General features: G+C 34.0%; 1 protein-coding gene across 1 annotated transcript in view; it reads right to left on the minus strand.

The window, feature by feature from the left end:
- LOC100376320 (coiled-coil domain-containing protein 6-like) overlaps window positions 1-17555 on the minus strand; it is a 39949-nt gene that overhangs the window by 15696 nt on the left and 6698 nt on the right. Inside the window, exon 2 of the mRNA XM_002735348.4 lies at window positions 1913-2062. Coding sequence (XP_002735394.1) covers window positions 1913-2062 — 150 coding nt within the window. The remainder of the gene's footprint in view (window positions 1-1912; window positions 2063-17555) is intronic.

Raw genomic sequence — 17555 nt, forward strand, 5'->3', positions numbered from 1 at the left:
ATGGCCGCGGTGCACCGCCCGTTTGATTTCCTACTCTCCCTTTACCTACATACCGAGTATCAAAGGAATTGAGCTGGTAGTTTTCAAGGAGACAATGAAAATGTAAATGTTTACAAACGGACAATCACCGATATGAACAGCTCCACTCTGTCATCTACGAAGACAACAGATCTAAAAACTGTAGTAGTCTCCTATGTTTAGAGTTGAGAGCTTCTGCACAAAAGCATGCAATCTAGTCCTAGATTAGTAGTCATATTTTAACACAACGGCTCCTGATAGTCTCCACTGATATTTGGCTGATATGTATGGTATATAATGGTGGTTGTGTCAAGAGTGAATAAATCGGTAAGGCTAATGGTGCAATAATTATGTTAGGCTAACTTCACTAGAATTAAAATTGCAATGTAATAAACCACTTTAATTTTGCAAGACACGTGTCTTAGAGACGCAAACTTGTAGTGACATTGACAAAATTTTGTCCTCAGGATTTTAAAAAAAATCAGCAAATTGTGTCCTAGCAGCAGAGAAAATTTTACTTTGAATCAACATTCTTTTGAGAAATTAGGTCCTTGCGGACATACCTCATTCGAATATTGTCATCAACTTTTGTTTGTTAATGACAAAATTTTCCTGCATACTGAAGGTCAAAATAAAAATAGGTATGTGTGAATGTTCCAGATGCTTAAAATGTATGGGAACCAAACAGGGTTGTTTCAGACACACCCATATTTTAAAATTGTAGTTTGTCTGAGCCAGGCACTGATACTAAATACACTGTACTAATTATTTAAATTCTGGAGTGTAAAGCATGTACAGTATCACCAGATAGAATTTCAATGACCTGAGCCTCGGATAATTTGATGTCTTTGATCAATAATATAATTCCACATAGTGGTATATTGATATACTAAAATCAAAGGGAGACATTGTGCACTCAAGCACAGAATTATGTCTGAAATTTAGCATGTCACTTAGGGAAATTTATTATTGTAATAAATCAAATAATATGGATGTCAGTTTCTTAGATGATTTATTTTCCCTTAGAGAATGACTTAATGTCTAACAACATAGTGAATGTATGTTGCTCTGAATTCTGAACCATAGATATGATTCAAGCTGAATTTTTGTGTCAAGCACTTTTAAATAGTTCTTTCATGAAGCTTGTTTTTTATTTTATTATCACCTTATTGTACAGTGAACTGTTTATCATGTCTGTTGTTATTTACTTGGATGGTATTTTTTATGATCCAGGGCTGGCAAATACACAAGAGCTACTGATATAGAGCAAATATGGTAGATGCTCTCATAAAGTGCTATAGTCATTGCACCATGTTGTGTTCGATATGGGTCCCATGCAACACACACAGCACACGTAAAATACATTGACTGAGCGATAGCTGTGATTTCCACACATAGCAGCATGAACCCCAGATTGTCATAAACTAAACTTTGGAAATATTTGAAAATCAAAGATGCAATATAAATAAAAAAAAATGTTAATATTGTAAGATACTTCATTATGTAGACCAAATCGGTCTATGATTTATCATAAACTAAAAATCTTGCGTTTTCAGATCATCAGTGTTGGTTGGATGAAGAATCAAAACCACTACTACGCATGTGCAGTGATTTTCATTGAACACACCAAAACAAACGAATAATCACATGTACACAACAAGAATGGAATTTTCAGTTCATGATGAAACTTAATCCAATGTCTTCATTAATATATACTGTAGTATCAAATAATAATATCAGAAATTACATGTTCTCATCCATATTGAATCTATCTCTGTGATTTTCAACTAAATAACTTGCAGTTTTGCTTGCTAATAGAAAACCTTGGCTGGATATATATGTATATGACAGGAGAATGTAATATTGTGTGTGGAGGGGCTTTTTTTTTTTTTACCTGCATGAGTTTTCTTGACAAGTCATTTGTGAGGAACTCTTCTTCTTGTTCATAATTTACAGCTAACTTCTCTTTTTCTTTCTTCAGTGTTTGAATCTTCTTCAAAAGTGTATTGCTGATGAATTCTTCTTCCTGCTCAGCACGTGCTTGCTGAAATGAAAACAGGAAATGAATATAAAAAGCTAGTTTGCACAGATTGACTTTGTCAGCAATGCATTTACATAAACGTTTTGTACAGATATGTATCACCCTGTTGAACAGTCTAATTTTGTGAATTCAGTGTTTTGAAGCATTGTGGCTAAAATATGTAGGTCAGTGGAAAAATAAATCAATGAATATGAACCAAATTGTACAATGATATAATTCATCAGATCAATTCGTGACTGAGTAATTGTTCACTGTCAAATGATGCTCATCTTTAGTTTGTCTGTTACCTTAAAATACTACATTCATATACCACAGCGATATGACGATTCTGATGATATTCATCATTTCACTGCAAATGTTGCAAATGCAAGGTGCTGTATAAATGTTTTTTTTTTTTTTTCAATTCTACTCATGTGGATACACATTGTAATAATACATAGTATAACTGAACAAGCAGCATCTTGTCATTGAAAATGACAGTTCCCGGTTAAATTTTTGAAAGTTCTTTTTGTGCGTTTTCTTGAAACTTGAGTTCCAAGTAGTAATATGGCCAAAAATAAAAACAGCCGTTATTCGGCCATCTTTGATCTGATTATGAAACACACTGATATGTATGATGTATGTGCCAAATACGAATGAAAATGGTACATAAATTGTGGAAATATAGTAGTATGGCCAAAAAGTCAGATGGCTGTCAATCGGCCATCCTTGACCAGATTTTGAAACAAATTGTCATGGACATGCATCCTAACATGTATAAAGTACGGATGGACAGACACACGAACGGACAGACTCAGGAACTCACGGACGGTTGGGGACATGTATTCTAACGTGTATGATCTATGTACTAAATTTGAATGAAAACTGACAAAGCATGTCCAAAATACAACATTTTCAAAAAACAAGATGGCTGCCAGTCGGCCATCTTTGATCCAATTGTGAAATAAATCGTCATGGACATGTATCCTAATATGTATAATCTATGTACCAAGTTTGAATGAAAACTGACAAAGCATGTCCAAAATACAACATTTTCAAAAAACAAGATGGCTGCCAGTTGGCCATTTTGAATCGAATCGCTTAACCACTGCATGTGCATATGTCCCACATAACGTACTAGGAACATGCAAAGAATGAAGGGAATCGGTCAACAGGATTCTGAAATATGACTCTAGACAGACCGACACAAGGACGGATGGACAGACAGACTCAGGAACTCACGGATGGTCGGAGACATGTATCCTAACATTTATGATCTATGTACCAAGTCTGAATGAAAACTGGCAAAGCATGTCCAAAATACAACATTTTCAAAAAACAAGATGGCTGCCAGTCGGCCATTTTGAATCGAATCGCTTAACCACTGCATGTGCATATGTCCCACATAACGTACTAGGCACATGCAAAGAATGAACGGAATCGGTCCAAGGGATTCTGAGATTTGACTCCGAACGGACGCACAGACGGACGGACGGAGACCGAATTGTAAGTCCCCGTTTTCGGACTTCGTCCAAACGGAGACTAATAAGCTCTGCTCGACAAAGTCAACAGCAGAGCTAAAAAGTGACCATTAGTAAATGAGACATCTTTTGTTTTGTTTCGGTGATATATTACATAATGTCCTTTTTTTTGTGTCAGGCATCCAAAATGGTAAGCTTCATGTGAAAATTGTCCTAGAAATGTACAAGACTTGTTCACACTAAAGAGTAAATAAATTTGGTTTAGTATACTTTCAGATTTCAATTTCCAGATGGTTATTTAATTTAAAAATACTGTCATCTTCACCAGCCAAGACCAAAGCCTCAACATTAACCTTTGGCAGATTTCACCACTATTTACTGTATGCTGGACGCCCCCTCAAAGGATTACAAAATTCACTTGGGCTCATTTGCATTACCCAATCAGAACTCATGTTAGAAACGACACATTACTTGGTAAAATTAAAAATTTGAACTACATGAATTACATGTAGTTGGAAACTACATAGGGCACAACAAATTTTATGCTTTCATTTTCAGTTGACCCAATAGAGAGTGCTTGAAAATTGCCAAGATGGCGGCGACTATACGAGATCATACATGCGTAACTCTATTGATTTTTGTTTTTATTATTTAAATAAGTGTACATGCCTACTGCTATGTGGCCAACAATATTGACCTTTTCTTTAAGTACAATTCTTGGCTAAAAGTTAACGAGAAGCCTGTTTTAAAATGCTGTGCAAGTAATGAAAATAGTTAATGGTTTAGAGTGATTGCATGCTAACCTCATAATAAAGTTGTATCCTAAAATCATAAAAGTTATAGCATTCATGAAATATCACAGTGATGCTAACTGATTTTGCTGATCAGAGTATGAATTGTTTCATCTAGTCTAAACAATCGTGCACTTCTAATAGAGCAAATACTGTAGTTGCCAAACCTTTGGTTTATGGATCCGAAAACTACGAAGTATAATGTATGGCACCAATTTCCACTAACAATTCCATTAATAAATTCAGTAGGACTATCATTGAACTTTGTGAGGTAATAAATTTGTTCATGTCTGTGTCCATATTTATATTGTTTACAAGACAGCATTTTATCACAGCAGAATGGTTCAGGCAAATATCTTAAGCAGGAGCCAAATTTGAAATCCTATATGACCTAACCCGACCATCTAAATAACTCAATGGTCAAGGGCCCTGTTGTAGCTGTGGCTATAAAATAAATGAGGTCTTATTTTGGCTCCTGTCTGGCTACAACCATATGAACACACCAGAAATTTAGAGGTTATTTGCCGCCAACATGAAAATATTTTTTATGTTTGATATTCTCACAAGTATTTGGTGTGGTATTTTCTTGTTGGTGGTGAATAACCTCTTTATCATACGTACAACAGCTCATACATGTATATAGCGTTAAAATAAGGCGTACAAACAAGCAGCCTCTCGGCTGAGATAACTCCGCTGTTAGCAATGCACATTTCAATTAAAGAACAGAAGATATCATTAGAAAATGAACAATATGCATAGTATCAATGCAATGGGACTTGCTGTTTTCAAAAATATAATTTTTGACCATAAATGATTGTGGTTTTTAACAAGAAGAAAATATCACTTTTTACCAAAAATGACAAAAATATTCATCAAAATTAGAGAATTAAATATATCATTACAAAATGAACAAATCTGAGAGAGGTCCACATGTAAGTACCTATATATGTAATATCAAAGCAATTGGACTTGCGGTTTTTAACAAGAAGTCGAAAATATCAATTTTTGCTGAAAAGACATTCTGGATGTTTTTTTATTTTCACTAATTTTTGACAAGTTCAATGTAAAATATAGGAAAAAGGGTATGTTCACTGGATTTAATTTTCACTGAATCATTCCTTCAGCAAAAATTAATTCCAAGCGAAAATAAAGTATTTTACAGTACATTTTTCAGTGACATAATTTGACCTTTGTAATTAATTTTAAACAGAGGTCATGTGAAGATGAGAAGACAAAAAACAGTTATAATTAATGAACAATGACAATATTTTTAAATATTAATTATTGGCATCTAAATGTATTTGCTGATCTAATCAAGTGTTTTACTTGGGGCGTTAAATGTTGTTTAGATGTTAATAAAGATAGGATGCTACATGTGGTAGCTCACATGACCTCATGTACATGTAGCATAAGCTAGGGGTTAAACTAAAGGCCCGTCTACCTGTCCCGGAGAAGCACAATGTAGAAATTACATGTTCTTGTTTACAATATATCAAATTTTTACAAACTGGCAACAAGTGATCCGTTGAAATAGCTCCACTGAGTGTCTTCCTCAAAACAAAGTTGATATTGTTCTGCACACAAGATATTCATGGTAGTTAAGTTTATTTGATTGTTGCCATGGCATTTACATCAATACAAACTTGCTACATGTACAACTCTCATAGATGTCAAGCCATGACCCTACATACCAAGTATCAAAGCAATTAAGCTGGTACATGTACATTTAGTTTTCAAGAAGAAGTCGAGAATAGCAGTTTTTACTAAAAGTGACAAAAACTAAAAAATAAAGAATTGAAGATATCGCCACAAAACTGACAAATCTGATAGAGATCTACCCAAGGTTCCTACAAACCAAATATCAAAGTAATTGAAGAAGTTGAAAATGTAATTGTTAACGGATGGACGACAGACAATCACAAATATGAACAGCTCCACTCTGTCACTTTTGATAAAAACAGATCCTAAGTCACGGCGCCAAAAACTATAACATGAACCAAGAATAAAAATATTATTATTAGTCATTTATTGCTAAGAATAGGTAGATAATAAAACATTATGTATTCCCAAACTTTAATTCTCGACCCCTGTAGGACAAATAATTTGTACCCTATACTCCTGTACTTGTATCAATAGGGACCTTGGAATACCACAAATAAGTTATCATTATGAAAATACTGATCACTAAATGTGAACTTTAAATAGTTTATATTACAGCTAAACCGGATCTACATTTAATCAAATCCTACATGTACATGTACCGCCTGTTTTTTCTTTAATCCATGGACATCCTGCCACAGTCATGAAATATTTGTTCCTGTACAAGTGGCTTCGTGTTACAAGCAAAAAGTGGCTTGAATTACACTGGCGCAGATAATATAAAGACTGTGTATATACTATATTGTTCAGCATTGATAGTATTTGAAATGAGTATAGCGAAAATGGGGAAGTTTCAATATCAAAGTCTGTGACAAGTATTGATACCATATTTGCTTCTTCAAAGATGATGTGCCATGTTCAAAATGGCTGAAACAGACAAATATGCAGTTGGTACATGTATCATGCTTTCAGCAATTTACAAAGAAAAGTAGTACTAGTACATGCCAACTGTAATTGTCTTTGTAGAATCAAAATCTGAATGCAAGGGACTTCCTTCCACCAAGTAATATTTCATTTATATTATATAGTACCGTAATATGAAGGCTATAGGTAGTTCTGAACCATCAAATCAACATCACCAATGAGACCGGCTTCTGTCCAACTACATTAAGTTGATGTATGTGTGAACTTTATATTACAGGATTCATATGATTTATGTACCATATTTGTTATATTAAAAATGCATCTCCATTAGAAGTGCAACCAAAAATAAACAAGCAGCCTCTCGGCTGAGATAGCTCCGCTGTTAGCAATGCATATTTCAATTAAAGAACAGAAGATATCATTAGAAAATGAACAATATGTATAGTATCAAAGCAATGGGACTTCCTGTTTTCAACAAGAATTCAAAAATATAATTTTTCACCATAAATCATTGTGGTTTTTAACAAGAAGAAAATATCACTTTTTACCAAAAATGACAAAAATATTCATCAAAATTAGAGAATTGAAGATATCATGAAATGAACAAATTTGAGAGTGATCCATATGTAGTATCTATATATGTAATATCAAAGCAATTGGACTTGCGGTTTTTAACAAGAAGTTGAAAATATCACTTTGTACCAAAAATGACAAAAATATTCACCAAAATTAGAGAATTACAATGTAAAGATATCATTACAAAATGAACAAATCTGAGAGAGGTCCACATGTAGTACCTATATATGTATTATCAAAGCAATTTGACTTGCGCTTTTTAACAAGAAGTCGAAAATATCACTTTTTACCAAAAATGACCAAAATATTCACCAAAATTAGAGAATTGAAGATATCATTACAAAATGAACAAATCTGAGAGAGATCCACATGTAGTACCTATATATGTAATATCAAAGCAATTGGACTTGCAGTTTTTAACAATAAGTCGCAAAATATCACTTTTTACCAAAAATGACAAAAATATTCACCAAAATTAGAGAATTGAAGATATCATCATGAAATGAACAAATCTGAGTGAGGTCTACCCAAGGTACATATACACCAAGTATCAAAACATTCAGGCTTGTAGTTTTCAAGAAGAAGTCGAAAAAGTAAAACATTGACACGGACGACGTTGGACAATCACTCATATGATAAGCTCCGCTCGACAAAGTCAACAGCGGAGCTAAAAATTGAAATATTACTTATTCTGATCATAAAAACATCTCTAGAAGTAATTTATGTAAGCTCATACTGTACTAACACAGTATACAGTATGGAAGCAAGGGGCTCACATGTAAGTAATCTTACTGAAGCCAGCCAGACTAATTCTTGTCTGCTGTTGTAATCAACGAAAACTGGGTAATGGCAAACTCAGCTGAACCGACATTCTTTTTGAGCAATGTCAGGATGGTCTAGCAGAAAGTGTACCTGAATTCTGGGCTCACCAAATTGGTGCTACAATGGACCACCTAAAGTTTTCATACTTACTTGTACATTAAAGCACCTCTATTAGAGATGTACGTGTACTTCATACAGAGAACCATATTTGCTTTATAAGAACAGGGATTGAAATATAATTTTTTTTCTGCATGCACAGTGTGCATGTTGAATTTGAAATTTACCTGCACTAACTTGTTGTGAAATGCACCACTTTTAAAGTTTAAATAAAATTTACGGATTCTCGATTGACGCAATCACAAACAAATTTGCTTTTTTTTGAGTTGTCTTACAATATTGGTTGAACTTAATTTAGGCTTAGTGAATATAATGAGAAAATGTCGTGTTAATTTCTACGTGCACAGCATGCATATTATATTTTGAGTTTACTTGCACTAGCTAATAATCTATGTGCATAGTGCAGTGTGCACCAGAGTATTTTGACCCCTGAAGAAGCATACCGTACATGAACAAAACATTGTTATTGCTGAACACGTATGATATTAACTAATAAATAAATTTTACATGTAGTTTGAATTGGTCAGCTGCACCATATTTCAACATATTTTATTTTTTGACTCTTGTTTAGGGCATCAGCTGTCATTCAGTGTTTTATTAAATACAACCAATGTACATGTATTACAATATATTTGCTCTATTAAAAGTGTATATCCGATAGACGGGCAAAATGACATTTACTGAGTGCTAAATAATGAAAGACCATTGTAGTCCATTCATAAGGCATGTCAGAAATTGACAGTTGCTGGCAAGGTCTTAGTTTTGGGGTGAAACGTTGAAAATAAATACAATCAAATTCTTGAATAAGACAACCAGCTGTGTGAATTTCTTTATTCATTGTTTTATTTTTATCTCATTCATTCTACATGCCACTGGGGGATTTTGAATATGAACATAAAGTCAGTAATGTATATGGTTCACAAATTACATTCACTATTAAAAAGCAAAATGGCCATTGGTTGGCCATTTTTAGTCCGATCAGACAAACAAAGTGACATGCATTAAGGTTTTATAAAGTTCAATGTATATACCACGTACAGAATCTGTCTATACATGACCAAGATCCTAATCTGGAATTTTAGAAATGCCTGATTTTGATGAATTTTTAAACATTAAAAGTACCACAATCCAACTATCTTGAGTTTGGAAAACTAAATGATTAAATATGCACATGTATGATGTGATATATATGTAAAGTTAGAACATGATCAGTCAGAACATGTCAGAAATATAGCCCCAGTACTAAATTTGTTAAAACAAAATGGCTACCAGGCAGCCATTTGGAATCTGATCTGAAAAATAGACGTTCACCGGCGTCCCATATTGTTCCATGTAAGTATAACGTTTGAAATAAATCTGAGAAAATTAGCATCTCGAGGATTTATAGCTGTTTACAGTACTTCACATGTACATGTACATCAATGAAGGCAATTTAAGAGATGAGAAAATCAGCCACAATGATAAAAAGAAATGCATTATTTCTATAATAACTGATATGCATACATGCATGTGTTGTCTACAGAGAACAGCAGTTGAGAGATTATCCATGTTACTATATATGTGCATATACTCAAAATCACTTACTGACGAGAATAAAAGATCAAAGTTTACAGCAGATTATGGACAATTACAGAGTATACGTATGCAAGAGGTAATTACTTTGGGAAGCTCTTACATAATCTGCAAGAGACTTACTATTTTTGAAAAAAACATTACCTCACATATATGTATAGCTCACATAAATTAATGTTTCAATGCACGTACATTTAGTATCTCATTCATTCGTTTATTCAGTTGTTCATTTATAAGTCTATGTTATCACTTTCATGAAGCAAATCCTGATAATGAAGTGCAGAGGCTATGAATGTATTCTATGTATTCTAATCCTTCACCCGTCGCTAATGGAGAATTTCATTTCATTTCAATTTTAGCTGCATTAAATTGCATCATTTTCACCACCATTGGCTAAGAGTAATTTCAAACCTTGAATTAATCTGCAAATATTGAAAGCATGTCACACATAAAAATGTGTGTAATATTATAAAAGCAAATTATTCAACTACTGACAAATTCATATTTTTCTATTTCTCTCCAGTAGCTCAAGTGGCTAAACCAGTTTGAAACTAGCCAAGAAAAACATGTATTAGACATTGTGGCTAAATTATAAAATAGAATTTATTCATGCCTAAAAATTGGAATCCCTCTTTTACATTGGGGGTCTAGAATGTAAATTTTGGAGTTAAAGTAATCCCTGAACAAGAGAGAAAGACCAATTACAAAAAAAAAAAAAAGACTGCTGTATGAGGAAAATGCAGACATCACACACTGTCATGCTGTGAGGATGTCTAGATAATTTAACATTACTGAGTGAACATGTACCACCAAAACAGCGGGTCCTACTATTTAACGCCCGGACACGCGAGGGAGTGTCCGGGCACGCGCGGAGGCGAACAGGGGGGAATACCTAACGCGCGGGGCAGCGGCAGCAATCCTTGTACTGTATAATATTCGTTTATGCTCAAAATTTGAACCGGAGTGGCGAATTCGAGCAGCTATCCACACTTTTTATGATCGACGCCCGGGCATTCCGGCGAGTCGAGTCCGCCATGTTGTTTACTAATTTTGGTTAGCGTTTAACAATAGGACAATACCATTCGATCCATGGGGGTGACAGTCCTACGAATGTGCCGACATTGTCGAAGGACAAGGACAGGAAAAGTTTGTGCAAGTGTGGCGAGACTCCCGTAGTTACGCGGAAATTATTTACCTCATGTGAAAAAAACATGTTTCTCATTGTTGTGCTATATTGTATCGTATCATGGATCTAGGTAGTCCTGCGTACAGTCTATGGAGGTACGCCGGGCTGTGGTGGGGTGGGGTCGTCTATATAATGTTATAATGTTACAATGTGAAAACAGACAACCACTCAGCCATAATACGTATCGAGACCAAACATAATTTGTCGATAATCGAGTGTTGCAAGAAAAAGTGAGATTGTCGCAAAATGTAGCAAATCGTTTTCAAAACAGTGCCGCTAAGAAAGTCTCGCTTTGTTTGCGCCCACTGTAAAACCATGTATAGTAAACAAACCGCCCTTTTAGAAAATATTTTTATTAAAAATAAGTACAAGTCAACTAAAACGAAAATTAAAACATGTATAGTAAATAGACAGACACCCCGCCCTAGTGGAAAATATTTGTATTCAAAATTATTCGAAATTGACAATGCTATGATAAACGTGTTTTTCGTTGTCGCTATAATGCAGTATCAGAACTCCAAGTTAAAATATTAACGGGGAAGTACAATTGCGCATGCCTCCCATTAGTTCCAAAGAACGGCATTATCACGTCGGTATGTTCAATGGTCCACACTGAATACAATGGCATAACACTAATAGTTTTGAAAAAAATACATTAACACGTCGGCAAGTTCAATCGTTCACACCTAAGACAATGGCATAACTCTGTAATAGTTCTGAAAAAAAAAACATTAACATGTCGGCAAGTTCAATCGTCCACACCGAAGACAATGTCATAACTCTGTAATAGTTCTGAAAAGAAGGTGTTATCATGTCGGCAAGTTAAATTGTTCAAACTAAAAGCAACGTCATACACTGATTTAAAAAAAAAAATGCTTTGTCTCTCGACGCAACTCGCCCTGGTTATGTAAATATTTTCCCTTACCATCAGGCTCCAAGCCGGAACAAATGACAACCTTTTTTTTCTGAATTACACAAGTTCATCATATTTGGTATGTCATGTTTATTTGAAAAAAAAACGTGCCTTGCTTGGGTTGAACCACGGTTACTAAAAAATAGTGACCGTGGTTGAACTGAATTAGGGACAGTGTATGTTCCCCTCTCTGTTGTAGTTGTACAATAGAGTGTCAATCACAGCTGAATATGTGTCGCGGCGTCAACACTTTGAAATATGTGGACGAAACGTAACATATTCCGTACGCTATACTGTGCACGAGATTGACCAAACTCTGTGTTTTCGACAAGAGGTATAAACGAGGTTTACCGTAAACTGCGTGTACATTAAGAAATTTACTGCATGCTGTAAGAGTGGGGACAGGGGGTGGGTGACTGGTACAGGAAATAAAAAAGGCATCTTAAGTTTTTAAAGGAAGTTACCATTTACAATAAAAAAATCGATTTTTACACTTAAAGATATATTTGATATTTTGTGTTTAAGAATCTATATTGAAAGCTTAATGTGGAAAATGCTTTATACACTTACAAAATATACGATCTTTGTACAAATCATGGATGAATAAAACGGTTGATTACATTTTAAGTCTTGTCCATGGCTACGAATATACGTTTTTTATTTATTTGTTTGAATTACATTACAAAGTATAAAAACATTGGACGAACATATCCCCTCTGTACCGTACACGAGATTTACCGAACTCTGTACCATTCACGATATTTACCGTACCGTCACCCCCATGGATCGAATGGTATTGTCCTATTGTTAAACGCTAACCAAAATTAGTAAACAACATGGCGGACTCGACTCGCCGGAATGCCCGGGCGTCGATCATAAAAAGTGTGGTTAGCTGCTCGAATTCGCCACTCCGGTTCAAATTTTGAGCATAAACGAATATTATACAGTACAAAGATTGCTGCGGCTGCCCCACGCGTTAGGTATTCCCCCCTGTTCGCCTCCGCGCGTGCCCGGACACTCCCTCGCGTGTCCGGGCGTTAAATAGTAGGACCGAAAACAGCAGCATGCAAGAAAACCCACTAAACCACAATATTAGGATACTATACTCATTTTCATGAAAGCATGAAAATTTACTCCAATTTTTTCACAGTCTTCGTTCAAATCTAAAGATGTTTTTATTAGCTATATACAAGTAGAAAGTAATTGTTAATAGTATACCCATTTTACAAAAATATTTGTATGTTTCCTTTAATAAATGGCTGATTTACGGCCATGAACACAAATGATATTCTCTGTAGGCAGTATGCAACCACTAAGACTTTGTGATTTGTCAATTTGTTTTCAACAGCCATTCAAAGTATATAAAACATTCATAAATATTTTATATGAAAACCTTTCATGCCTTTATGAAACAGAGTGTAGTCAACATTATTTTTACAATATTTTTCTATAACAATACTCCAAAACGTGGTAAATTCAAAGAAAAACAACAGCTATATTCATAGTGATAGGTTTAAATGACCATTACAATGAATCCCAACAGCTGTTTTGGTTGCATGAGTGAATACATACTTGTTTACTAGAGGTTGAATATACGGTACATACACTATGAAGTAAATACACAACTTTGACATCCAAGACAGCTGGAAGATTTACATGTACATATACGAGTAATTTTATTCGCTAATCTGGGTAACCCACGCTGGGAGGCGAATTACAAGGCATGTTATGGGTCATCTGCAGCCAGAAATAGCAGCAAAAGTCCTTTCAATGAGATCACCCTGTTGTCATGCACTGTTCTGTAAAAAACCATGTTTTGTTGTGGGCTGGTAACAAAATAATTCCTACTGTCTGTGTGTTATGTCCACAATTGTTTTTATTTTGTTTCCCATAGAATTTTAAATCTTACATATTTTCTTCTCATTTAAAGTCAGAGAATGTTACAAGCTATTAACCCTTTGACTTCACTATATAGAACTTTTTTCTGAGGTTTCTTTTTAAAGTCATTGATTACTATTACCGGTACACTTTGTACATTTCATGATAAAGCATCTCAATGCACTCAGCAGGGCTTTCAGTTAATCTGATTGGTAACTTAGAAAGAATTGATTACTAAAAATCAGTCTTGGTGAATAGTCATAACATGACAATGTAAACAATCACTATCTGTAAATCATTTGGTCAAATCAGAAGTGCAAAATTATCACATATGTGGAGAAAAAAATGCATGGCTTCAGATAGGGTCAGTCTACAAAAGGTCTTGTACAGTAGTACACAAGGTCAGGAATGCCAGTCGCCTCTAATAATTGTTTTCAACTTTTTTATATTTTCTACAGTGAATTTCATGAAGGCATGAAAGCCTATTTTATATAAAATATCTATAAATTTCAAACGATGGTTTATAACAATTTGACCAAGCAAAACGCAGGAAAACTTGCAAAACTTTAAGGTTATTGGGTCACACTAAATGGCTTGTATGGGATGGGAAAGCATATTCTTAGAAGTTAAACGCTACATTTCCATAAAAAATATTCATGCTTACATGAAATTCACTGTATTGACTGAGTAACAACTTATTCAATAGTTAAATGATTGCTGTCGTGGATTTAAAGACATTTGCAGGGATAAACTGCCCAGAATATCATTGTAAATTTAAAGAACCATACTTTTGTGATTATATTTGATTCACAAAAAATATGTTTCATGAATAAATGACCATATTTATTACAGCGAGTTTTGAATTACCGGTAGATCTCTACTATTGTTTATGCTTCCCATAATGGGTGTGACTGTACAGTGATGAATCATCTGATCATGCACTTTAGGTCACTGCACCTGTTGAATCGATCAATTGATGATGTAAACCCTTTGGAGTTGTATTTCCTTTACATTTAGCTACCAACACAACTAAGGAATCATCTCATAACTGGGCTATGCTGGCAAATAAACATCAATCTTTCTGAGCATTTGTATGCCGTATTCTACTCACATACATGTAGGCTAGCCTACCAGCTGATACATTAACACTTAGACAGATGTTATACAGGGTGGACACTTCAACACTTCACCAGGTCAGTTTGATTATTATAAATCCCATGGGTGGGATTATGTGAAAGAGTAGAGTAGAAAACACAAACCCATGTCTACAGTATATATTTAATTATAATAACCCAAACTGTTTTCATTTAACATCAGTCATTGATCCTGAGAAGCACTCGTACACCATCAACAGCCTCTGACGACTGAGATGGGTCAACATGTTCCCAGCTCACCATGTTTAGAACATCCGCAAAATCGATACAGGCACACGATTGCAATACTAATCTGCTGGATGCCATGCAATTTTCACAAACACTTTTGGTAGAAAGATCAACCAGCTTGACAGGTCTAAATTAAACGCCAATATTATATTTTTATCACCAAAACATATTGAACATCAAAGTATTTATTTATAACCAGAATGATACTTGCAAGTTCATTATTAACATGTACACTTCAGAAAAGGTGACTAAGAATTTAGTAGGTATTGTTAACTTTTTGACATATTCCAGAAACTGTTTGATTTTCAGCTTGTTTCGCTAAAAATTAGAAATCTTAGGTCAAATTTTTGTTACCGATGACAAATTTTATATTTGTGGTGGTGTTGTAACATATGAATATAATTCTAACAAAATTACATGTACTGCATTGGAAGTTTTCACTCTGTTCTTGCATTGCATCTTGGGAAAAGGTGCGACAGACATTCATACATTTTTGTACATGTGAAATACATTATCAACTTTATTTATGAGAAATTTGACTGTGGCACTTTCAATAATTGTAACGAAAATATTCGCGCAAGTCTTGTATGATATTAATATCTTTCTCTAGATTGTTTGTCAAGTTGTCATCTGTATACATGTACATGTATGCTATAAAGCACAAATAGTCAAATTCAATAATAATTTCACAACAAAGTAATACCAGTACTTGGTGAAATTTGGCCTTAGTGTACGCCATCATTAACGACGAATAAATCTAAAAGAAAATGTTATTAACTGTAACTTATGACATTAGTAAATTACAAAACAGTTTATTTGGCAATGGGGGAGAGGACCCAAGCTGTAACTAACAGAAAAATTGTGGACACAATGAAATCTGTACTAAGCCATAAATATTACATCACAATTTCATGGGTCTTAATATAACATTACATAATAACTAAAAATTATTAATTATTACCTTTGTTAACACTTTTCTACCATATTTATTACCGGTACATAATCTGGGAGGGGAGACAACAGAAAAGCAGTGCTAATAATTGTTTTCATTCATGTACTTACAATGTCGTGTTGAACTAGGAGTTTTTCCCCCCAGAATCCTTTAAAAAAAAAAAAAATACCTTAAAAATTCTAATAGTCAACAACATAGTGTAACTATTACAACCTTGCCCACTGAGATTTTAGTTATTGAATAACAAATAAATTACGATGTTATTGTGGCCTGGTACCATGAATATGTCTAAAAACTTAGAATGAATGAAGGTAATCCTAATAAATTATTATTCAGGTTCCTCAATGATTATCACTGTAACAGGAAAAAGTTTTAGCACTCTCAATTAATTTTGTTGGGGAAAAATACTGGCCAACTTTAGGTGGGCAAAGTCAATATTTTTGGCTCGAAGCCAATTTACTCCACATATGGATAATAGCATATTGGATAACTGCACTATCTACTATCAGATGTTTGGGAGCATAATACCAATACCTTGTTCACATGATCAGCTGTCTTCATTCTGTGCATTTATTTCTAACAAGTTTTACAACAAGGACAGACATTTCCCTTGTAAAATTTTCCCTGTATTTAATAAAGATCGAGCAAAAAGGAAATGACAACAGGTTTATAAAATAAATTTGCAGGAGTTGAACTTTTAATAATAAATATTGTTTCCACCTGATTAAGCTAATAGTTTGCCAGGTTACTGGGACAAAATAACACAGTGAATTTCAACATTATTAACCCTTAACATGCTTCAATTTATCTGACCATAACGTTCCCCCCACTGCATTCTTTTCAAAAAAAATAAGACAGACAGTCACTGTGGATTCAATAATCGTAACTTTTTTATTTGCCATGCAAAAGTCAATAATGTGATATGTAAACATATCTAGAAAAAACAATCTTTCATAATATTGTATTGTTATGACCACTTATAGATTTTGTGGTATACATTTGGGTATAAAAACAACAGTTTTAGTAAAATTTAAATAAAAATATTATTCTTCTATTATTTAATATTTATAAGTCAGATGGCTATCATTTATCTGAGGAATTTGTTGATATTCTGAAAGTATGCATTTAGAAAAAAAAATTCGGACCATATATACACAAATTAGCATATCATTTGCATATCATTTAGCACAAATGAATGACATTTTATAAAAAAGACTACCTAAATAAGTCGTTATAGTGAATAAAATAACCAACACTTGGATTTGCAGTTTGTGATCATCAAACAGTTGCCACTCCTTATTGATGTAATTTACACAAATTTGGG

The sequence above is a fragment of the Saccoglossus kowalevskii genome, chromosome 19, assembly GCF_978046115.1.
Source record: "Saccoglossus kowalevskii chromosome 19, keSacKowa6.1, whole genome shotgun sequence".
NCBI lineage: Eukaryota > Metazoa > Hemichordata > Enteropneusta > Harrimaniidae > Saccoglossus > Saccoglossus kowalevskii.